Below are 23959 nucleotides of genomic sequence, written 5' to 3'. Positions count from 1 at the left end.
GCCGCGCTCTCCCGCCGCGGCGGGACGGGGGCGGGGGCACAGCCGGGCGCGGGTCCTTGAACGAGTACTTAATGCAGCCAAAAAACCCCAACCCCCCTGTCCCCGCCTCGGCATCTCCGCGCCGGTTGCCGTCTCGGCCGAGGCCCGGGGCTGCTCGGCTTCCTGTCGTTGCCCCGAGCGGCTGTGAAACTTCTCTGTTTGGTTCCTGTGTGGCGAAGCCGAACACGGCGGTGCGCGGCTGCGCCTCTGGGTAGACGGCACCAGATAGTAGAGGCGAACTTCTTCTGGCACTGCTTCCCGCAGGGATGACGGCTGTTAATGAGAAAGCAGCGTCAAACTTTTTTTTTTCTTTTTTTTAAAGTCATCTTTATTGGTGGGCACTGTGTGTGTGCTGCTGTGATAGCTCGCGGACAGTAGGCCACCACCAAACTTCGGTAGTTCCCGGGAAACGGGTAAATTGTGTTCCTGTTTGTAACTTTGCTTCAGTTAAGAGAAGGAGTTGAGGGAGCTAGACATTTATTAAGAGGYGATTCTGAGAAATAAGATAGAAAATATTTTGTACCTTTTTTAATTCAGTGATTAGTTGCAGGACTTCTTTACGCATTAACATTACATTGCCAAGATAATTTGGATCCAAATGAACTTTTACTGCAAATGATAAGTACTTCTGTGCCACAAACACCTGTTTTATACAGCTCCAGCCATTGTCTTGCAGTTAGCAAATAAAAGCAGGGGATAATTAACAGGACAGGGCTGGATGGGGGAAAAGGGTATCATGTTCAGCCACGCTTTGGTCTTGTTCAGGATTATTTTTCTTTGCCAGCCTATGAACTAAAAGCAAAAAATCCTTTGCTAGTAATTAATGCTCAATCTAGTTACATTTTGGTGAAGAAGTGAGGAGCTGATCAGATAGATTACTATCTGATTTTTTCAATGAAGTTCTTAATTTTTTCCCATTGTAATTGCAACAATAAAGAAATCGGTTGTTTTAAAGATGGGGCTAGAGACCTAACTAATAGAGAACTTATTTTAGTTCCCTTTAATGAGTAGTTGCTGTCAGCTTATAAATCACAGGCAGGATACAGTATAGCAGTTTGTGACTGTGTTCTTAAAATAGGGTTGGGTATCCTTAATCTGTGTAATCTACTGATGTTTTTTATCTAAGTAAATCTACTATCAGAGTTACTAAAAATCAGCTACATGCAATTTTCTGTTTTGAGATGACAAAATGGCTGAATTAAAGTTTTTAAAAAAGTAACTCTTTGATGATACTAAATCATGAAAGCAGGAAAAAATATGTGAATTCAATAACTGCTTTTTAATATTCTGTTGGTCTTTGTTGTGGGAGAGGGGAGAATTTATGTAAAAATTTTCTTCCTTAATGACACCCTATATAAGGGAAAACTTGTTAAGTTGTAATTAAGTGGAAGGAGGGAGAAGCTAAGGAGGAAAATATGGGGGGTCATTAAAGAGTGCAGGAATAACAAATATAGTTAAAGATGCCTTGTGGTTGTAGGGAAATCACACTTGCGTATTCCATCTAAAATACGTTAGAATATGTTGTGTTTTGGTCCTGCTGTATCCTTGTACTGAGATATTAGTCCCGAGAAGCTCTGTATCTCTGCTTGTTTTACCTGTGCCCTGTAAAGGAAGGGAAAGGTTAATGGTTTCACTATATGAGACAATGAATCTGGGGTAAAATATTTAATCCCCTCTTCAAGCCCATGTAACCAGTAAACAACTACTGTGGGATCTCCTAAGAGGCTTACAGGTACAGTTTTGTTTCATAAAAAAGCTGACCTCCTCCAGACCTYTTGCATTTTATATAATAGGTAGTCAACAACATAGGTGTATAGCATTGCTGCCTTGGGGGGTGGCATTGTCTGTATAGAGTAGAGGCAAACTTCTTTTGGCATTAGTTCCCATAAGGATGATGGCTGTCAGTAAGGAAACGATGTCAAACTTGTGGGTTTGTTTTGTTTTGTTTTTTTAAGCCATCTTCTGCCCCTTCTGCAACAGGATGTGAAGCAGGTCACGATAATCTTCTTGTTGTGTTTGCGGATTCAAATTCATGGTCGCGGAAGATGAAGTAGTTGCACTGGTGTCAGTGGAGGAGCAGGGGAAAATCTGTAAGGAAATTGGGCAAGACCAGGTTCCCCTGTACTGTGCCGTGGGGAAACGGTGTCAGCCAAGGAGGTGCAGATACAGAGGGCGAGGGGACCTCCTCCAGTTTGTGACTGGCAGCCAGGGAGGTGTTTGCATCTCGCTTTGTGGACAGCCTSTTTGCCTCCAGTGGGCTCAGGGAAGTGTGGCGTGCTGTGGCTGGGAATTGCAGCGCCCCGGCCCACAGCCCTACTGCGATGCTCCAGCACCAGGGCGAGCGTCTAATGCCCCACAGTCCATTAGAGAGGAAAACAAATGTGCCAAGTATCACATTGTCCCCCCCCAAAAAACCAAAACCCCCACACCCACAGGCTGTAGGATGTTCCATGTTTCCTCTTCGGTCACTGCTGTAGCTGGGTGCAGCTGGGAATGTGTTTTAAGCGTGACACACACTGTTAAATTTTGTTGTTTTTATTAACGGTGGGAAATACTATGATGGCAATTGACTCTGTTACCTGTTACTGGCCACAGTTTTGTACAGTGAAATTATGAGTTTTTTTTTAAATTCTGCAACACCTCCCAGACTTGACCCAGGAGGGGAGTTGTTTTTGGAATTCTTTGGCTGTTCTGTGCGATCAGGTCAAGTAAACRTGTGTCTTCAGTTAAATCCGGTTCCCAGAGAAGAAGACAAGGCCGTTGTTGACAAAATTAAATCCTGCTGTGTGTGCTAGGCCACAAAAATGCCCTTTGAAAATGATCCTTTTTGTTTCCCCTGTCTCCTTGTTTGTCCCTGTGAGAATCTGCCTGTTGCACTTTATCCAAACCGCACTGCAGGTAGACAATAGTTCTATTGAACTGCAGAAACTTCTGAATTTTTAATCCATTAGAAAAGTGTTCTCTTTTCCCATATAACACTTACAGCAGGTTGACTCAAAGTGAGAAAGTTTGTTTTGTAAACAGGTCTTCTCTAGACATGTGCAAGAAGTGTTACTTCATAAGTTTTATTTTAGAATTTTGGACATAATTTGTAGTAGCTGCTTCCCTATGAGTTAGGATTACCATGAAATCAGAAGTACACTGCCTCACTGCCTTATTCAAAATCCGATTTTTTTTTTTTTTTTTTTTTGTACTTTGAAGTTATACTGGATGATGCACTTTTTCATTCTTCTAAATACTTGAATTGCTTTGGTTTTTTTTCTTTTTATAGTTTCTAATATGGAATAAATTCCTTTAAAAACAGTTTTAAGAAACATTAAGAATCAAAGTGTTATACCTAAGACTACCTTACTTCTTTAGGTATTTTCTTTGTAATTTAGTCTACAAATTATTTTAATAATTCACTAGTTTCTTTGATTGAGGTAGTAAGCAACTTGCATTTTTTTGTACAGGATGCAGGTAGAAATGTAGAACGCCTCAGCTGTGACTATTATTACTAGAAGATCATTCAGTTATTTCTACTTGTACAAGCTGACATTTTCTGTGCTAAGTACTCAAGTAGGAGTGAATATCTTTGAAAACTTTTGTTTTTTCAGGAAAAGAAATCAAAGAAATAATACATAATTAGTTTGTAGTAACAGTTAAACAGTTTAATTTTTAAACTTTTGCTCTTCCAAGCTTTGTCGCACGAATTTGACCATCAGCAGGCAATCCACTTGCTGTGTTAAGGATATGCTATTTTCCCCTCCCTTGAGAAGTTAATTAAAAGTCAGACAAGTGGCATGTCTTTGAAAAATCAGTCCTCATACACTCTCTAAAGCCTTGATGATGAGTTGGGTTAATTCCTCAGTGGGCGTAATGGGAAGGAAGCTGGCAGGAGCAGAAAGGCTTAAAGGCACTACTAGAGTACGCTTCTYGCTGGAAGCTGGACTGAACCCCAGTCTTGTAAATCTTGCTATTTCTGTGAGGTCACCAAATAGCGGTGAAATCCCTGGGCAAAATTGGGCTTTACCCCTCAGGTCTGCATGAGTGGCTACTGTTTTCTAGTTGCTACGTTTTGTTACTGTAAAATGGTTCTGTTCATCTAAGAGCAACTCAGCGACCGCACCTTAACTTGGATTTTTTGAAGGTAATACTTGTGGTGTTAAAATCGTAATTACTGTGTGTATGATATATACAGGGATAACTTCCTGATTGCTTTCACGTGTGCAGTGCGCCTTTCGTAGGAATCAGATAGGCCAGACCTTTCCCCTAACCCCCCCCCCCCCCATAGTGTTTCTTCTGTTTTTGTTGGTGTTTGGTATTAAGCAGCCTTGTAGCTTTATCAAAAAAAAAAAAATTGGTTTTCTTTGGCTGGTTGGTGACAGTTCTATATTGTTGGTGAACTTTTAATGAAGCAGCTTGGGTAAGAGCTTGGGAAAAGGGAAAGAGTAGCTGATCACGTAGGGGTTTAGAGCTTAAATTTCTCCAAGGAATGTTTCTGCTACACTTCATAATTTTGGAAGATAGAAGGGAAAATAGCTAGATTGGTCTGACATAAAAACTGTTTCCTATACAAGAACAATATGAACAGTTAAATGCTTTAATTTTAAACATATTTAAAAAAGAGTTGTATTTTCTACTGCAAACTTAGTTATTTTATTAATCTCCGGCATCTGTTGTTGGAAACTTAGTTGATTTTTATGGCTGAGAAAATCGCTGTCTTTGAAAGGGAATCTGTTTTTTTTAATATCTCCAACTAAACATTATAAGTGCATAATTAATGTTTTATGCTGTTTTAACATGTCATGATGTTGTATGATAAAATACAGACATTACTAGTTTTTCCTGCTTTTCTGAGAAAGCTCTATGCTTCTGCTGTATCTGAACTACAGACTGACCCATTGCCCTGAAAAATTATTCCAGGGATGTTGGTGAAAACTTTCTGGAGATACTGGCCTGGGTATATGAGCCATTCTTCTGTTGTGTTTTGTTTCTTCCCTCCTGTAAATTGGTGACAATCTATGGACTTTTCAGCTGCTACTGAAGGCAGGTTGCCTTTTCTTTGCTTCTCTTGTCTGTCTGATGTAGCCCCAGTTTTATAAGTTTCCTTGATTTGCCTCACATTTTCTTTATTTACATCTCATAACCTGCTGAAAAGTAATTTAATCTAAAACATATACCTTCTCAGATGTGCACTGCTGTGTGACAAGATTTCCTGGGCAACAGACTAAGCTATGTGAAATGAATATTATAAAGTCTGCTGTGACCTCCTTTTTGTCAGTGAGAGCTTTCAGTGTCACTGAAGTATCTTCGTATCTGTTGCTGAACACCTTGTACTCCTCCCTTTAGCCGATTATCACGACGACAGCCCTCCTCTGAACGGGAGGGTAGAATGTGTTTGCCTATGCCTGTTTCCTCAATTAATCAACAGGGAGGGTTTTTTGTTTGTTTGTTTTTTAAAAAGAGCGGCAGCACAGCRTTTGTTCTATTTAACAGTTGTTCTGGTATAATCAAAGGGAGACTTTCAATTATGGAACCTTATTTTGCGTGCGATTTGTGATTAAATTAATATAAGCACGCATACTGCTTAAGAGGAAAGCTAAGAACGACATTGTGGATTATATAAACTTTCATCATCAGGACTGTATTGTTCCAATATGTTATTGACACTGTGTCTAACATTTAAGTAGTTTGGTAGTCTGCAGTTTGCTTGGTGTGTTAGTATTTACTTTTAGTTCAGTTAAGGCTGTTGGAAGTAATTACAGTGAAGTCCACACTAGTCTGAATGAAGAACAGCTGAAACGAACTCCAAGCCAGGAAGATGATACCACTAGACAGAGACATACGGGATTTGTAGCTGTGCCGTATTCTTCCTTGATTGAATATCCATATATTTAGTTTTCCAACTCGGTCCATAACTGAGAAATGATCTGGACTTGTGGATACTGAGCTACTACATAGCACTGTGCCTATAAGCAATGCCTTTGACCATCTCCAGCTGGCTTATAGACTGGCTTTTCCTGACAGGAGATGACTTGGCCCTTGTTAGATCTTTCCCTGCTGCTTCACAGCCTGAGTAGAGCAATGCAGCCAGCCTGCGAATAAGGTCACCGGTTCCCATCAAGTTTCATCTAGGAAGTAACATGCTTATGCGACTTGTCTGCAGGATGGGTCGCATGGGTTTGCAGTAGGGAGTCTTCACTTTCTGCCCTGCCTTCTTGGTTTCCATAGCTTCATGAGTCGCTTAGTAGCACGGCGCTAACGCTCGGACAACACCGGGATTTTCACTGCAGTGTCCTTTTGCCTTTAAAGACATCATCTGCTAGTAGACTGCCTCATTTTAAAGCAATCCTCTGAGTGGCCGCTTTAAGCATGGAGTTGGCTGTTTTGAAAATTATGCTGTATAAATGGCATTGTTTCTTGTGGTTCAGTGGTTTTCACATAGAGTTCGTTCAGTTTTCAGTTAAGAGGATTTTTTTTTTTTTCTAGCTCTCAGCCTTTCAGGCTTGGCTTGGCTTCTCAGAATCAAACTGTGGTCTTGGCTCAAGGAATTTCTTTGCAGATTAAAGTTGAAAAGGCCAAATCCTGGTCCAGTGCAATCATCATTCTCTGTGATACCACCTTGACCTGAGTTACCCAGGTTATTCCACAGGTGGCCTTGCAAGGGCTATTCAGCAGCTCTGCTCATCAGTGAACAGACTGCTACTCATACTTAAGCTACATTTCCTTTAGACCATAGTAAAGAACAAAACTAATCTATGAAATGTTTGCCAGTAAAGAGTAAACCAAAACAGTTCTATATAATTTTTGCAAATAACAGCAAATATGCCTGAACATACGCAATGAGTGAACCTGCTCTAAAAGGAGGTGTTAGTTGCGGCTGGTTTTCAGATCAGGTGAGTACTTCAGTTCATTCCTATTTCAGAAAGAGACAACTGGAAGTTTTAATACAGTAACAGGCGCGAATAATGAAAGCCTAACCAAACTGGAGTGAAGGGTTGTGTGGGTGATGCTGAAAACTTCTGGATTATTATGCTCTTTAGTTTAAGGATGACATCTGTGCAAAGTTAACCTTGTTTGTGGGGGGCGGGTGGGAAGGGTAAAGCAGAGAAACAATTCCAGCCCTGTGATTGTATTTGCAGGCTTTTCTTAAAATCTTAAAATGTGCCCTAAGTTAGTTAATTCAGGGAACAGTGACTACAAATATTCTGTTTAGAACTGGGCTTAAAAGGACACAGATTATTTAGTGCTAGCAGTCACAAGCTTAATAGAAAGTTCAAGTGAAAGTTATTTCATACATGCTGTTTTATTAATGACCATTAAAATTCAAAATATATTTTTGTTGCCTTTTCCTTGTTGATTTGCAGCTGCTGTTGGCTTTCTGACAGTTTCCAGTGTCATTACCATGTCGGCCCCTTTCTTTCTGGGGAAAGTTATTGATGTTATTTATACAAATCCTGGTGGAGACTTTGCTGACAGCCTGACCAGCCTGTGTGCCTTGCTGAGTGGAATCTTTTTGTGTGGTGCTGCTGCTAATGCTACACGCGTCTACCTCATGCAGACTGCAGGTAAAAAGAGAAAACAAAAAGTGGTACTGGGAGTTGGCCTTTTTCCTCAGAGTCCGCTTATCTAATGATCTGAAATAAATTCTTGGCACTGGCTGAGAAATCCTCTTGCAATCTGTATTTTCTTCTTACCAGATCAAAGGTGAATTAATATTGCAAAGATAAGCATGCTAGAATAGTTATTCATTTTTGTTTAAGTTCGCTGCCTTTTGATGTATTGAAACTTTGTAATGTGCCTTGTTCAGTGCTGTGGAATCCTATGCTTTTTATACTGTCTGTGTCTGTTTTGGGAATATATCTGTGTAAAGTTTTATATGCCGTGCTTTACTGACTTCTGTTCCTGACAGGACAAAGAATTGTGAAACGTTTGAGAGCAACTCTCTTTTCCTCTATTCTGAAGCAAGAAACTGCTTTCTTTGACAAGACCAGAACAGGAGAGCTGATAAACCGCTTATCTTCAGATACAGCACTCTTGGGCCGTTCGGTGACTGAAAACCTTTCCGACGGGCTCAGAGCAGGAGCGCAGGCATCTGTGGGGGTTGGGATGATGGTACGGTGGTCTTTTCCTTTCTTGTCACTGCTTGTAGCACTCACGTTTATTTGAATTCTGCTAGGTAATCTGTGAGTGTGGTTCAGTCCAGAAATGGTTGTGGTTTTTGGATACAAGTGTACTCCACTGGATATTAACATCCGCAATAACTTTTATGTATTGCATTGTAATAGATGGTATTCCTATAGCCACTTGTTGTTTACTCACAACCCATAGTTTGAGGAATGAAGGATTAAAATCAGCTACTGTTGTTCCCCTTATTTATCAAGCAAAGTATAGTAGGCAAATAGCTCAACTTTATTCTTACTGAAGATGTTAAAATCAGTGATAACTTTTCTACGATTGTATATAGAATAGGGTGTGAAGGGCTTGATGTTAAACTCACTGAAGTTTATGGGTTCTGTGTAAAGCCTAGGTAAGCAAAGGCAGCACTGAATATTGAATTACTGCTGAGGATTTTTACAACAAATCATAGTCTTTCTGCGTTAGTCTGTCAATAAAGAATATGTTTAGGTAGGGAGCATGTTAACAAAGGCTTCAGTGCAGTGCTTCAGTTAATGTTCCCTGCTGGCCAGTTGGTTTATGTAAAAACCTAACATCTGTTCATGGTTTATGTGGCCTGAATTTCATTGTGCTTATCTGAGAAGAGATACGTTGGTGACAATTGTCTGAATGAAAGCGAACAAAATGAAAACCTGCTGTCTGCTCAGGGGGGAAAAAAAAAGGAGTTAGCAAAAAGTATCCTCATAAAAATAAGCTTCCAGGATTGATGTTAGTAAAAATTGGTAAGAAAGAAGAGATTGTTTTGGACTAATTATAAAGCCTGTCATACAGCTGAGTCAACTTTGAATTTTTCTGGAGATTTTTCTGTTTGGAAGACATAAAGACAGCAAGATGAAGTGAAAACATATCTTAGATCTACTTTTAAAAAATCTTGTGAAAAGAATCTACTTTTGCATAAAGCATTGATGCTGATTATTGTTATGTGTGGTAAGATTTTGCAGCAGTAAATTAAATATATTATTCCAGGTTATGAGCATGCTTTGGTGCTAAGAAGTACTGGTGACTCCCTCTGTTCCTCACTTACACAAAAGTGCTGTATGATATTTCTCTACTCAAACTTTCTTTATTACACCATCTATTTTAAGCATGTGAAAGCCCGTTAGAAACTATGTAATAGCTTAAGACTTTCAGCATCCCCGAGAGATTTTCTGGTAGGCCTGTTTATAGACAGGTTAAGATACTTGGCTAAACCCACGCAGCAAAGCAGTGAGAAAGCTAGAAATGAAATCCAGACCTCTTTACTTGCAATCCTTGGTTCTAACCATGGGATACATTCAACAAAAGCTGTGGAGGAATGCGTATTTTGCCTGGAGGAAATAAAACATGATAAATGAAAACATGGCAGCACTAAATTACAATCTAAGTAACAGAAAAGTCTGGCAAGGGAAATTGCACTTCAGTATTCCAGCGGATTATTCTTAATCTGAACATTAACCCTTGACACATGCCTTTTTCTTCTAGTTTTTTGTGTCTCCCAACCTTGCTGCATTTGTTCTGAGTGTTGTGCCACCCTTGGCTGTCCTGGCTGTGATTTATGGAAGATACTTGCGAAAACTTACTAAAGTGACCCAAGATTCCCTTGCAGAAGCAACACAGGTAATCTTATAACAGACACTTTTTAGCTAACTTCAAAGTTACCCTCWTGTACTTAGGTTAATATCTTTGAAGTTACAGATCTTCTGAAGATAATTACATTTTTCATTGCCTTGAGCCATGCTGAGCCTGTAGTTTTGCACCTGAACAGTATGAAAGCTAAACTTTAGTAACACTTATCCAATAGATCTCAAAACCAACCATCTTTTGTAAAGAGCTGCCCATACAGCCTAGTGTGGAGGAACCAGGATGTCTTGAGAATTAGGAAATACACATTGTGGAAAGGATAAGGAGGTTAGGCTCTTTAGCTGTAGGAGAACATAAAAGATCAACCTATGAAGGCCTGTATAATTTGGTGCATGGATTTGAAAAACTCTTTCCTTGGATGGTTATGAACTTGAAGCCCTCAGAAGAATCCTAGCTGGAATTTTTCTTTTAAGAAAACTTAGCTAGCAAGTCTTCTGGAATGTATCCTTGATTTTTTTTTTTTTTTTTTTTTTNTTTTTTTTTTTTTTTTTTTTTTTTAATCTCATTAATGTTTATGAGGCTAGACATTTTTTAAACTTTTCCGGGCATCTCAGCATATATCCGCATATTTGGGAGAAAAGCAGAGGGAACTGTTGCTTCTGAAGAGTCTCTTGTAAAGGGGATTTCATTATGTTTGCTGGCTGCTCTGGAATCCTGCAAAATGCTAACAGAAGAATGATAGAGATAGAACGATCTTTTCCTCTTGGGGTGGGGGGAAACATCACTAGGATGCATAGAAATATAATTAGGAATGATTTAGTTAAAATATCCACATTTGTCAGCTGTTTTAAACTTGGGATGTCCTGCGTAAGGCTTCTGCAAGTAGACTGTGCAGAAGAAAGATTAGCCCTCTTCTGTTTATCTCCCTCATCCTGTGTCCAAAGGAAGCTCGTGCCTCTGAAAACAGGCTGTGGGACTTCACATGAAGGAGCACCGTTTATGAAGTGTGCCATTCAAATCTGCAGGCTGACAAGGGGATGGAACAAGGAGAATTATATTTTTATCTTGTGTTTTTACTTTCAAACAGGGCGTTGTTTTTTGTAAGATCATCACAGTGTCTATTTACATCTAGTCTAATTGCTCACAGTTGAGGTTGTTTTAGAACTAATATTTTACTGTTTAGAAGTGAAAATAAAATGCTGAGTTGAAATGGGACATTAGTAGTTGAGCTAAATTAATTCCCAGTGCTGCTTTGTTGAAATGACTGGAATTGTGCAGAAAATAACTGCAGGCTTTCTTGCATGTGTTAGTGTAGAATAGGATATTTATTTTTCCCCGCCCCACATTGTTATTGCAAATTGTTGTGAATAATAGTTTTCTTATGTATGTTGTTCCCATCAAACTCAAGATTTTTAAATCCCGGTTTTGTATTTTTCTTTCTCTTCTAGCACTGAAGTCAAGGCAGTCTTGAAGTTCTTCTCAAAGCTGCCTGGGCATGCAGTTTACTTTTAACATAATAGAATTAAAAAAAAGAAGAAAAGTTGGGGAGGGTGGGAGAAACTTTTCTGTGGAGATTAGTGTAGTTATATTGGTTTAGCTTTCAGATGTTCTGTAATATGAGCACTTCAAATTAATGTGTCTGTGCATTTGTTTTGGTCTTTGCTTTAATGTAGTTAGCTGAAGAGCGTATTGGAAACATAAGAACAGTTCGAGCTTTTGGGCAAGAAATGTCTGAAATGGAGAAATATACAAACAAAGTCGATTATGTACTACAGTTGGCTAAAAAAGAGGCACTAGCTCGGGCAGGCTTCTTTGGAGCAGTAAGTATGTTTTGATGAAAGGAACCATGTGATGCCAATTGTCAATTATTTTAAAATTCATGAGGATATTTACACATCTGCAAATAAATTAATTGAGTGTAAACTGAACCTACATAAAACTGTGGGAAGAACGGACTTAAATCATTTTAAATTGCTGTGAAACTGCATCTCAAGATACAGTGGTATGATAAAGCTGAATATAGTTTAACCCTCTTTTTCTGCCCACACGTTGACTGGTACTGGTGTTTATCTGAGCCTATAACTTCCTTTTCGGGAAGCTAAAGCAGTGGAAAGCTTCCCCCACCCTTAGTGTTTTACAGGTTTGGCTTCCTGGTGAGATGAGGATCAATGCAAAGGAAGCTGGGGACTGCACAGATGGGGGCAGAGAGAATGAGATTGCCTTTTTCCATAGCAGCTTGCTGTAAATTTGCTTAACAGTATTGTAAAGCTGCAACCTAATACAGATTATCAGCTCTTCTCCGTGACTGACCGTTGAGAAAAATGTTTGGCATTCCTTCCTATCTGGCGAACAGGGTAAAAAGAAAAAAAAAAAAATTGAGTTGCTTGCCTTTTGGACGCTTGCTGGATAGCATGTYGCAGTGCCATTGGGTGCCTGGCTGGCTATTGGCTTGCTTTTGGTTAGAATTGGTTTTGTTCAAATTTAACTTCTTTACTGTAGGAGGTCTCAGTCCTCTAAAAATCTAGATATGCATAGTATGGGAATTCTTTTGTTAGAAGGGAAGTTCTGAAACAAAGAACATTTTAGAGGGTGAAGTTTAAGAAGTGTGTGACAAAATCTGACTCTTCCTCTTCTTCTGTTTCGTCACCCAGACTGGGCTTTCTGGAAACTTAATTGTCCTGTCCGTCTTGTACAAAGGAGGGTTACTGATGGGCAGTGCCTACATGACAGTTGGTGAACTCTCTTCTTTCTTAATGTATGCTTTCTGGGTTGGAATAAGCATTGGAGGTATGGAATAAGAAATTAGATTTTCTTCACTTCAAAGCATTACAGTCAGTATGGGGGCGGAGGGGAAGAAGCTCTTAAAAGATGTGGCTTTCTTGAAAAGTCTCTTCCAAATGATCTTCCCAAGAAGTCATGCATATTTTTTTTTCTGAAGAGTTAATGAAAATAATTTATAACTCAATCTTAATATAAGCTTTACATTTTTCAAAAGGAATACTGATGTTTCTTTTTCATTATGTGACTTTTTTCATTACTTTTTCATTAAGTGACTGATACRTATTGCTCTAATTTTTATTTTTTGTCTAAATTACGATGCTTGGTGTGTTATATAAAAAAATAATAAATGTAATCTGTTTAGAAAGGCAGGTAGAATTTAGCTGTAATTCTGTATAAAGTATCTTAAACTGGAACAGTAAAGTGCCAGTAGAACACTACACTCTAGTGCTAATCTGTTATTTTTTCATACTAACTCTTTCTTGAAGCTCAGAATCTGTAATCTACTGGCCCAGAAACACACTGCTCATCTTTTTTAGAGAGCAGTCCTTGCTGCTGCATACAGACAAAAATGAAGATAAGGTGCTTTGAAGCTTGACAACTGGTTGGAAGGGTTCTTTTTTAAAATGAGCCTGTTGCTTCTGATAGATTGGCAGGGCAGTGCTGCTTGTCTGTACTCTTTTATTTTCTAAGACTAAGCCTGATATTATGGGAAAAATGAAGATGTGCCCAAGGGCAAAATTCGCAAAACCTTCTTCCTCAGATATCAAAATCCCAGTGGCAGCTGTTCTACCTACCAAAACCCCATCTTCTCTGCTTAAATCATTCATGTTTGGTCAAGAGACAGACATCTGGCACTTTGAAACATGGAACACACTAACATAAAATACATGGGAAGTAATGTTAGCAACACTGAAAAATTGTTGTTGAATTAACTTTTATTTGCAATAAAAATAGCTTTTAAATTCTACTTGAGATTGTTGAAGAGTATAGTTCTGCACAGAGCTCCTTCTCATGGGGACACCAAAGTAAAGGTATCTTGCCACAAGGTGCCTGTCTTTCTTGGYGCCTACAAAGCATATAAATCTTCTGAGTGCTATGTCTACTCTGTGTAAGTCATCATCAATACATATAGGAATAATTTGTCCCCTAATTTGGGACTTGACCACTTTTAGTTATAATAGTTTGCTGTATTTTCTACCAAATGTTGAAGCCAGGTTATTAAAAGTAAAAAATATATTTTCTAATTAGTATTTGCTGTGCACGTTATATAATCTATTTCATGAATGGCTGTGAATCTGCAAACGCTGGTGTCTGTTTCCAGAGGCTCTGTGAGGCTCAGGCCTTCTGCCCATTGCCCTGCCGTAGGCCGCAGAAGCTTTGGCTTTTTCTTCCAAGCAGAGGGCTTCTCAGTGCAACTAGTGCCTTGTCTTGCCAGCTTTCAGGCAGTTCCCTGCCGTGGCGTGATGAAATGCCCCATATTCACTTACAGACTCCTGAGTTTGCACTGGGGTCATTGCTCTGCAAGAGTAAGCCAGTAACCCTTTTTTAAGATCAGTACTTGCTGAGGAATGAAATACCTGGGGTTTCCTGCCCTTCTGAAACCACTCATTTTAAGGCAAAAGCAAAAATGAGTTTATTCTGTTGGAAGCCAGAGGTTCTGAAATCAGTTGCTATATTTTGAAAGAGATGCAGAAAAATGAGAAATAATACATTTTATGTTTGTCTTGCTCCACTCTGGCTCCAGGTTGGTGCCTGTGTTTACTTCCGCTATAGCAGACCCTCCAGTCAAGCCAGCTCCAAGATGACTCACACAGCTAAGAGCTGGGATCCAGTGCTGTAGGCAGGCCTTGTCCTTGGCCTTTGCTGTATCCAGCAAGGTTTGAAGGGTGCTGACTTGGGAGACACACTTCCTTCCGTTGTCCTTTCTCCATGTAGCTTCAAGTGTCACTTCAGCCTTAGGCTTTCAGCCCTTCCCCCCACCCCATGGTTGATTCAACCAGTGTCTTCTATGATAGTATAATCCTGTCTGACAAAGAAGGGCTTTTGGAGTGCTGCTTTCTACTGAATGGTTTTGAAAGCGTAGCTGATTGTAACAAAGCTATTTCTATAAAGTTGAATGTTGTTCTTCATGACAGATGAGTGAAAAAAGAGTTGCTTTGCTTTTGAGTGTACACAAGCTTAAGTGCATAAACTTTTTCTAAGTTTTTCTTCAGAATTTTTTGTTTTACAGATACAAATAATAGTGAATAAGGCTTATAGCTAGTCTCACTTGAGAGCCACCAATGATGACACATCAACTTGCCTGAATGGTGTGTGGGAGTAAAAGATCCCCTACACATCTGATGCTTGATTGTTGGTGATGAAAGCTGCAGCAACAAAGTTACTTTCTCCTAATGTCTTCCATTCTATATCGATGCATAATGGTGTTCTGGTTTTTTGTTTTGTTTTGTTTTAGGCCTAAGTTCCTTTTATTCCGAACTAATGAAAGGATTAGGTGCTGGTGGACGTCTGTGGGAACTTATTGAAAGGAAGCCCCAACTTCCATTTAATGGTTGGTCCTTGGTTTGTTATTGCTTATAGGTTGATTTTTTTTTTTTTTCTGATTGGTCACCAGTACTTCAACAAGAAGTTTATAGTACTAAAAGCTAGTAACAACTTACAGTATTTTGAAAGAAATTACATACAGTGGTATTTGTTCTGACTTTTCCTATCTGTGAAACAGATGATGGAAAATTTCTTTTAATCAGAGATTTTCCAAGCATGACTTGAGAGTGAAAGGAAGGAAGGTTGTGGAGCTGGGATGGGGAATCCTGCTTCTTGAGAGGGCATAGGATATGCAGAAACAGCAAATGTTACTTCTGGAATGATTGCACTCCGCTCTCAAAAGTAGCACTACCCACATTTTCCCCCTCCTCCTTTAGATGGGCAAGGAACCACAGTAGTATGTGCGTTATCTAATTCACCTGTAGGTAAGGGAGTTATTGCTGCCCTTTGCTGCCTTGGCAGCCTGCCACACTAGGCAACCTCTTAGTTTGGCATGTGTAGTGTTGGCCCTAGGTATGCAGACATAATATTTTTGGTATAGCTGCAGTGGTCTAAGGATACAAACAGGAAAATTTTGAAGGGGAGGCAATGTCTTTTATTAGCCAGCTTTGACATTGTTGAGGGTGTGGGGAGAAGCAACTTTTATGACAAACCAATCATTCACACTGAATTTTTTTCACAAGTTGTTTTAGTCCCAAAGAGAACTTTGTGTGCCTGAAAGCATGTCTCTATCAGTAGATCTTTCTATCAGTAGATCTTTCTATCAGTAGATCTTTCTATCAGTAGATCTTTCTATCAGTTTATAGATGAACCTAAAATCAACAAAAAAGTGTTCACCTTTGGGAGGTGTTAGATTATATACAGAAATAGCTTGCTGATATAGTTATCAAATCCCCAAAATAAGATATGTAAACTCCATCTATATATCTGCCTTTTTGACCTTATAAAGATTTATTGCTAGCAACACCTATTTTACTGCTTTATTATTTGGAAGCCAGACAACGTCCTCCAATGTTGAATATATTTTGTATAAACAGCATTTGTCTATGTCTACTTCATTGAAGTAGTTCAATGAGCTGCTTATACTTTTCTGTATGAATTGCTGTTGTATTTCATCAGTTGTGTCCCACTAAGTCAAAGTCATGTGTGACTTTGAGCTCTGGCTTTATGGAATGGGATTTTAGCTTTCCATTGGTTGGTATGGAGGGATCTTTTGATATGTTCTGCTTCAAATTTTTGTTTTGCTTTTGTCTCCTTGGACTAGAATTCATATGGGTCTTATTCTGTCTGACTCAAGTCTCACCGTTGTCTCATTTCTCTTCCACAACTCCTCCAAAACTGCAAGCCTCTAGAATACTTTTAAATGTGTACAGACTTCACATTGGCAGGGAAAAGCAGTATTGACTGTGATAGATGGAAGCTGAGACTTAGAATAGTCCAAGCGGTAACCACCAGCTGGCTAATGAAGGGGTAGCTACCCACTCTGTTGCCTTTAGCAGTGCAGCTAGCTTAACCTTCCTGCCATGTGTAGCCAGTGCCACACTGCAGTTTGCCATGCCATTGATAGACCTGGTGCAACTCTTAATTTTGCCATTATTTGGATGATGGGGTTTTGTTTTGKTTTTTTTTGTCTGGATTATTTCAGTGGTCTTCAGAATCTTCACAGTGCTGCTAGCACAGACTGGGCAGTAAGTAGTAGTACCGGGGCAGGAGCTGGCTTTCCGACTGAAAGCATTCTGTTGCTTAACTACACCAATAGTGACATTCAGAAAACAATCTTTATTATAGCTTGAATATAAATTAGACAAAATTTCAGACATCTACATTGTTTAGGCTTACAGAAAGTTTCTTTTACATTTCCTTTCAGTATACACTAAATTCATAGGAGAGGATATAAACCTTTGTCTCAAGAAACAATTATAGTTGATTTCAGAACTCATCAGGCAATGCAGCCAAAAAACGATTTCTCTACTGTCCAAATTCATGTAAAGCATCTACTCCCTTGGCCGCTTATCTTTTATTTTCACTGAACTCCAGCTGTATTATTTTTTTCCAGTGACAATAAATATTTCAAGAACAAATTATAGTATCTTTTTCCTGTCTCTAGAATCCAGACAAGAAACCATCAAAATCCTGTATATAGCTTTTAGATATTTTACAGTAATATATAGAGGAAGGACTTGTGATACCAGACTTCCTGTATTGCAATAGATTTCAGTTTGTAGTAGGCCATGAAATAGACTGTACAGAACTGGAACTGAGAAGAAAGATAAGCGATTACTTGTTACTTCGATGTAGTAACGATTATGCTGCTAGCATGTGGTTTAGCAAATACATTTGTTTTCCCAAAGGGAAGCTTACAGATTGTGGTGCTTACTTAACTAGCAAGTTACAACCTTTATGTCCATGGATTAAAGTCTGGGAAGGAGTCTGAAATTGCATGCTGTTACTTTTGTCATTTCTATGCTACTACTATTAAACTGAAAGCCTGGAGAAGAGGAAGAAATCTGGGAGAATGAAAAGCAAAATAAATGATTTGCTGTTGGGGCAGCAGGACTTGGGAAATCTTGTTTGCTACTGCTTAGTGTCTGTGTTTCCTATCCATCTTCCCCTCCCAGTTACCTGTTTAACCAAGCATGGGCATGTGCTACCACGTGCTGTGGCTAGTTCAGGGTTACTTATGTGCTGCATCTGAAAAAAATTAAGGAGCTTGAGTTGCAGGTCTTCAGCATGAATTCCAGTCTGGGTCCTGCTCCTCTACTGCCAGTTTTCACAAAACTGGGAAGACCTTTGTGTCACTGAGACTCCATCCTTCTTTACTCTCCATCAAATTACTTGAACTGACTGATAGTTTTAAAGATCAAGGGCTTTCTGGAAACCATGCGAAAAGTCATTCTAAGAGCAGATCAACTTTATCTAGCATTTTATTACTTAGCCAGTACTTACAGCTATTGCCTCTTATTGTGTTTATCAGAGCTAATTAATATGTTAATTGTTTTAAAATAATCTGTGTGTATGCTCACTTAAAATGAGACCACTGATGTAAAGGACCTATGATAGATACAGTTAGTGCAACTTAGCAGAGTTTTACTTTGTATAGCTGTGTCTCACTAGGATTTATCGGGGCCTGAAAAGTTGTTTCTGTTTATAAAGTGGTATCTGTTTATAAACTTTTTCTAGTACTGATATTCTTTTAAGATATCTCTTTAAATGAATTGCTGTTCTCCAGAAAGTAGATGCTTTTATTTAACTTTCACAATCATTCATTCATAATAGTTTGCTGTGGTATTTCACAAACTGAAACTTTAGTTTCGCTGAGCTGTTGCCTAAGAAATCTGCCTCTGATTGGTCTTTGAACACTATTTTGTCCTGAATTTATTATAATGTATGTTCCACTTCCAAAAAAAAAAAAATCTTAAAAAAAAGGCCACTAGTGCAACAAACATAGAAGCAGTTTTGTTGCAGTGAAAGCCTTTGCTTAAAAGCTTAACAGTTAATAAGCAGTGGAGACTGAACTGTCTGTGTCCAAAGAGGAGGGTGTTTCAGGTGACTTTTGAGACTTGGTAAAGGGCCAGTAAGTGATTTGCAATGTTTATCTTTTTGTGTCTGTTCTGTGGCAAAAGGACTTTGGCCTTCAGCACTCTGTCATTTTATTTCATTGATCCAAATTGATGAAACTTAAATTGCTTATAATATGTTATGTTTAAAAATTTAGGTAGCTCTACTAAAAGCGAGCACCATTAGCTGTTGGTGTTAGCAAGATGCAAATTCTACCTCTTGCTGTATTAGCCTACAGCTTCACTTGCTTGTAAGCAACCTAAAATCTTACTCAATAAGGGCTGATGTACCATGCTCTGATTCAGTCATGGCTGAAATACAACCCTTGTGGTTCTGTCTTGTGGTTTKCAGCTATCTGTAGATCTAATGTGGAGATAGATGTTTCTACTCAGTGTCTGTAAAGCAAGTTCAGGTCAGGGTTGAACTGATTTTTGCTTCTGTTCACATGTTTCTGTATTTTATTTTTGTCATATAGAGGGAATCATATTAGGCAAAGACACATTCAGAGGTGCTTTGGAATTCAAGGACATTGAGTTTGCATATCCAACACGTCCAGAAACATCCATTTTCAAAGATTTTAGCCTCTCCATTCCAGCTGGCTCTGTTATGGCTCTGGTTGGCCCAAGTGGTACAGGGAAATCGACTATTGTATCCCTTCTGCTGAGGCTGTATGATCCTGTCTCAGGTATGTTTGTGTGTTGCTCTCATTTGTGACTACAAATAATTGATGCTCTGCAACTCGGACACACTTTACAGACAGTTGGGGTCCCTGTGCTGAGGTCGTGATGTGACTCTTCCAGTGACACAGTGTGTTGCCCTTTGGGGTGTACAAGTACCTTTTGGTGGTGACTGAATACCTTTGCATTTCTGTTTTGCCCTGGCAAGACACCACAGTGACTCTGAAAACAGTGGTAAATGTTATTGCTAAACTGAGGAAGAAAAACAGCCACTGTGTGAGAGCCCCATCATCTTAAAGCACACTGTAGGTAGGAGGTGACCCCGCCCCTCTCTCCAGCCAGTCTGTAAAGGCTCCTGCCGGTGAACACACCAGCATGCATCTGCTCTTGCTCTTGCTTACGGGAGGCTTTATATATGCTCCGTCCTCGGTCAGCCTGCGGTCCTACTTCTCATGCCTTATGGCAAAGACAGTCTTGACTCGGATGTTAAAATGAGGGTTATAGCACTTGTAAATAAGGACAGAAGAGAGAAGCATTCTGTGAAAAATAAAACCTTCATATGATACTTAGAGATGGGTAATATAAGAGAGTATGTGGTTCCCAGGGGGCTTTGTTCACAACTGTTCGTTTTGCCTCTTTTCAGTCCTTGCCAGAATCTACTTGACTTACTGTTTCTTAATTTAAGGTACTATCACTGTTGATGGCTTTGATATCCGCCAGTTAAATCCACTGTGGTTCAGGACAAAAATTGGAACAGTGAGTCAGGTAAGGAAGAAAAAGCTGTCTAAATGAATGAAGTAATTTAGTACAATCAACTTGCAGTATCTCACTTCCTTTTTCTTTTTTTTAACTGTATAATCTTGCTTCTCAGTGAAAGCAGTCTCCTCCTTCCATCTCGCCATAATTCACTGCTGTCATGTACGTTTTATTCTAAAAATAGGTATTCAGAGCTAGTCCCATTATTCTGTAGTCTGTTTTTACACAATGATAAAGATACAAAATGTTTGTTTAAAAGAAAAAAAGTGTGCGTGTGTGTGTATGTGTGGAGGCTGGGAAGTACATGTTTGCAAATGCCTAAGGGTATGAGCATCTTAATGTTTAATCACATGATTCCTGTTTTGTATTAATGGAAGTTACACAATCATATTCTACACAAGCCATTGAAAATTGACCGTTTGTGCTTTGCTTTGTGTCCTGGAATACGCAATTCCATTAGGAAAGCATGAAAATATGGCACTGTTGGCACTTTCTCACCCTTCACAGCAGCCCCCAAACTCTAAAAATACAGAAAGATGTTCAATGACCTCTTAAAAATAAGCTATTCGGCCAATTAAAATATGTATGTTCCTTCCCCCGTCGCCCCAAAGGCTTCACAATGCAATTGGCTGTTAGGTTGATGTTCTGATTAAAAGCAAAATGATAATGGGGTGTGTGTTGCATTTCAAAACATCTGCTTTATGTGACAATGTCACCGAGATTTTTTGTGCAAAAATGATTCTCCTGTGAGCATATTAGCATTTATTCTGTTTTGTCCAGTCTTGAGTTATCAGTAGTAGATTTCATGCTATAGCATTTTTCTCCTTTATTTTATAGAAAGAGCAGACTTAGCTTGTTTCAGCCTTTTTCCCATTGTACAACACTTACCCTATCTGCCAGTCCTCTCCTGTTTTAAACTTCCGTAGGAGTTAAATGCACAAAATAGCATTAAATTTGTATAGAGATTGTTAAGAGAAGATTCATTCTAGATACAAATGAAGATACATAATGCAATACAAAGGGAGGTTTTCTGTTGTTTGAATTAATAGATGTTTGTGAACTTTTATATTAGGGATTGAGGGCCATGTCATGTTTCTGTCAGTTAAGAAAATATTCTTTCTTATTTTAGAATTAGATTTGGCTGCTCATTTTAGTTTTACAAGAGTTATGTTCAATTCAATTAACTTTAGCATACATGTACTTTTATATGGATATAAAATCAATTAATGCTGGATCTTGTAAAGGGGATTTATGTTACTTGAGATATAGACAATGCATGCATGTAATTATAGATACATCATATTAGCTATGCTTTTGAATTTATCAGGAACCAATTCTGTTCTCCTGTTCTATTGCTGAAAATATTGCCTATGGTGCCGAGGATCCTTCTACTGTGACTGCAGAAGAGATTCAGAAAGTTGCAGAAATAGCTAATGCTGCTAGTTTTATCAAAGATTTTCCAAAAGGGTTCGACACCGTAGTTGGAGAAAAAGGCATTCTACTTTCAGGTAATCCTTATATTGTTTATTCTAGAAAACCCTATGCTATAGAGCAAAGTAAAAATTACTTCTGTTTTGTGTCAGCAATCAGTTTTTCACCAAATCCTAGCCTACCATAAGTTTTAACAAATGCCGCCTTCATCTCCATTCCCCTCCTAAAATACATGAGTCTGATTTTGGTCAGCCCAGGCTTTCAGTTAAAATCAGTTCACATGTTTTCTCCTATTTCAATTTACTGAGCTTTTTTCCCTCAGGTGGACAAAAGCAACGAATTGCGATTGCTCGAGCTCTACTCAAGGTAAGCCAGCACCAAATAACTACTTAGTTCTTCTGGTGGGATGCAGAAGGGGTAAAAAGGAAGGGGTTAAAAGGGAAGAGGCCTTTCAGTGGGAGAGCTGAAAAGATCTTTAAAAATATATATCTGATATTAATAAGGGAGTTTGAAAGAGGATGGACAATCTAACTAAAGGGAGTATCCTGACATAAGTGTTACTTCCTATTTTCGGATCATGTTTTTGCAATAGGAGTTCTTGCTGACAGTGATAGTAAACTGTTACTTCTGTTTGAAGACAGAAGAGTATTGTTTCTATTTTGTCCTCTTAGCATTTAGACTTAACGGTAATACTTTGAGTGACACTCAGTTCTTAGGATGAAATATATACGTTTGCTTGGAGTTTTATGCTGTATGAATCCTGTGGTCTATTGCTATAAATATTCAGATCTTGTCTAATTGCACTTATGACCAATTTTACTTTCTTCTTCAGAATCCTAAAATTCTTCTGTTAGATGAAGCAACAAGGTAAGAAAGAAAATAAACAGAAAATTAGAATGATATAACTGTAAAACAGATTTTGGAGGCGTTCTCTCTTTCTTCCTCTGCATGCCCTTGCATAAGGTATTTAGCATCTATTTTTCCCTACCACAAGAAATGTGCTTTCCAGAATGTGTAAATTGGTTGGGAGACCTGTGATAAAAGCTGTTTACACAAAGTGGAAAGGATAGCTAGCACATTGTACTACAACTTTTCATGGAGTTAAATTTGTAATATGTTACTTGATAGTGGAACATCTACTTTGAAGCTTTTCTGCATCTTTAAATTAAGATGATGATTATACTGCAGTATAATTTAAATTTATTTCTGTGAATTAAATTGGTGTTATTCCTTCATGTATATTTTTGCCTATGAGAATATGTAATACATATACTCACATGTGTGCATTGAGCATGTTCACAAAACATTCCTGCAGTTCCATGGGTTCATCTTCACCAACAATAGCAAGGATTAGGAGTTACAGCAAAATAACCCTTATGCCAACAAGACTAAGCTGTTTTAAAATAAAATTATCCTCTTTCTGCCCCACACCTTTTCTTGTTAGTGCTTTGGATGCTGAAAATGAATACCTAGTGCAAGAAGCTCTAGACCGGCTAATGGAAGGGAGGACAGTCTTAATTATTGCTCATCGTCTGTCTACTATTCAGAATGCTGATCTTGTCGCAGTTCTTGGCCAGGGCAAAATTATTGAATGTGGAAAACATGAGGAACTACTTGCAAATCCACATGGACTTTTCAGGAAACTAATGCAAAAACAAGCTTTTCTTCAGAATAGTGATACTTTTGCATTAGACATACAATCCAGAGAAAAGGATGTATTAGAAGAAAATATATGAGAGAATGTATGAATTATGGAAGCTTATAGCTGCAAAGAATATAACTTATATTTCAGTTATGTAAAGTAAATGTTATATTTTTCCAAAATGTACAAAATATCCTTTGAAACTTAAATGTGTTTAAACTTTTTATTGAAAGCTTTTTAGTAAGTATTGTAACTTTTTAAAATGTCTATCACATTGAGATCATTTCGTTTCTGCTTTGTGTTGTCTTGAGACCATTTAGAATCTTCTTTCCTGTAATGTGCTGTATGACAATGTGCTGCATTCTCAAGTATGTTCAGTGCTTTAAGGGTAATTAAACAACAGAATCTGATCATTTTGATCTCACTGTCTTTTCCCTTATCAAGGAACTCTTGTCTTCTGTGCTTGTCACTTGTTTTAAAAAGCTGGAATTCAAAAAAGCATGACACGAATGGTCTCTGGAAGTTCTGTTGCTGACTTTCACAGCATCATCTTTTCAGTTACCATTTTACTCTGAAATGGAAAAGCTGATTATGATCACCATCTGCAGTAACCGTAGAGAATTACATATGAGAACTCGTTTTTTAAAGAGTATGGAAGTATAAGTTGGAGGAGAACTCTTAAAAACTCTTAAACAAACAAACAAGCAAAACTCATACTTTACATATAAGGACAAAGGAAGTGTAATTTTTACTGAATATTAGTTCAGCATAGGAAAATCTAAAATTTGCATGCATCTTTCTTCCCTTGTCT

At 38.5% G+C, this 23959-nt stretch overlaps 1 protein-coding gene across 6 annotated transcripts in view; it reads left to right on the top strand.

Annotated features, from left to right (window-relative positions):
* Positions 1 to 62: 62 nt before the first annotated feature.
* The window catches only part of ABCB10 (ATP binding cassette subfamily B member 10), a 29398-nt gene continuing 5501 nt past the window's right edge, over positions 63 to 23959 (top strand). For 2 of the 6 annotated variants that reach the window (XR_003254789.1, XM_026073399.1), the window contains exons 1-11: positions 3287 to 7589; positions 7934 to 8136; positions 9661 to 9795; positions 11433 to 11579; positions 12411 to 12546; positions 14996 to 15091; positions 19118 to 19327; positions 20005 to 20084; positions 21403 to 21583; positions 21829 to 21872; positions 22339 to 22373. Coding sequence is in view for 5 of the 6 variants with exons in the window: in XM_026073399.1 (XP_025929184.1) it covers positions 7427 to 7589; positions 7934 to 8136; positions 9661 to 9795; positions 11433 to 11579; positions 12411 to 12546; positions 14996 to 15091; positions 19118 to 19327; positions 20005 to 20084; positions 21403 to 21583; positions 21829 to 21872; positions 22339 to 22373 (1430 nt within the window). In the remaining variant the exon portion in view is untranslated. Of the gene's footprint in view, positions 453 to 3286; positions 7590 to 7933; positions 8137 to 9660; positions 9796 to 11432; positions 11580 to 12410; positions 12547 to 14995; positions 15092 to 19117; positions 19328 to 20004; positions 20085 to 21402; positions 21584 to 21828; positions 21873 to 22338; positions 22374 to 22950; positions 23568 to 23959 lie in introns of those variants that run through there. The other 4 variants (XM_026073397.1, XM_026073396.1, XM_026073395.1 and 1 more) reach the window with 4 other exon arrangements.

Source organism: Apteryx rowi, unplaced genomic scaffold (assembly GCF_003343035.1).
Source record: "Apteryx rowi isolate R43461 unplaced genomic scaffold, aptRow1 scaffold_368, whole genome shotgun sequence".
In the NCBI taxonomy this organism is placed as follows: domain Eukaryota; kingdom Metazoa; phylum Chordata; class Aves; order Apterygiformes; family Apterygidae; genus Apteryx; species Apteryx rowi.
This window is presented reverse-complemented; position numbering and strand designations above follow the sequence as displayed.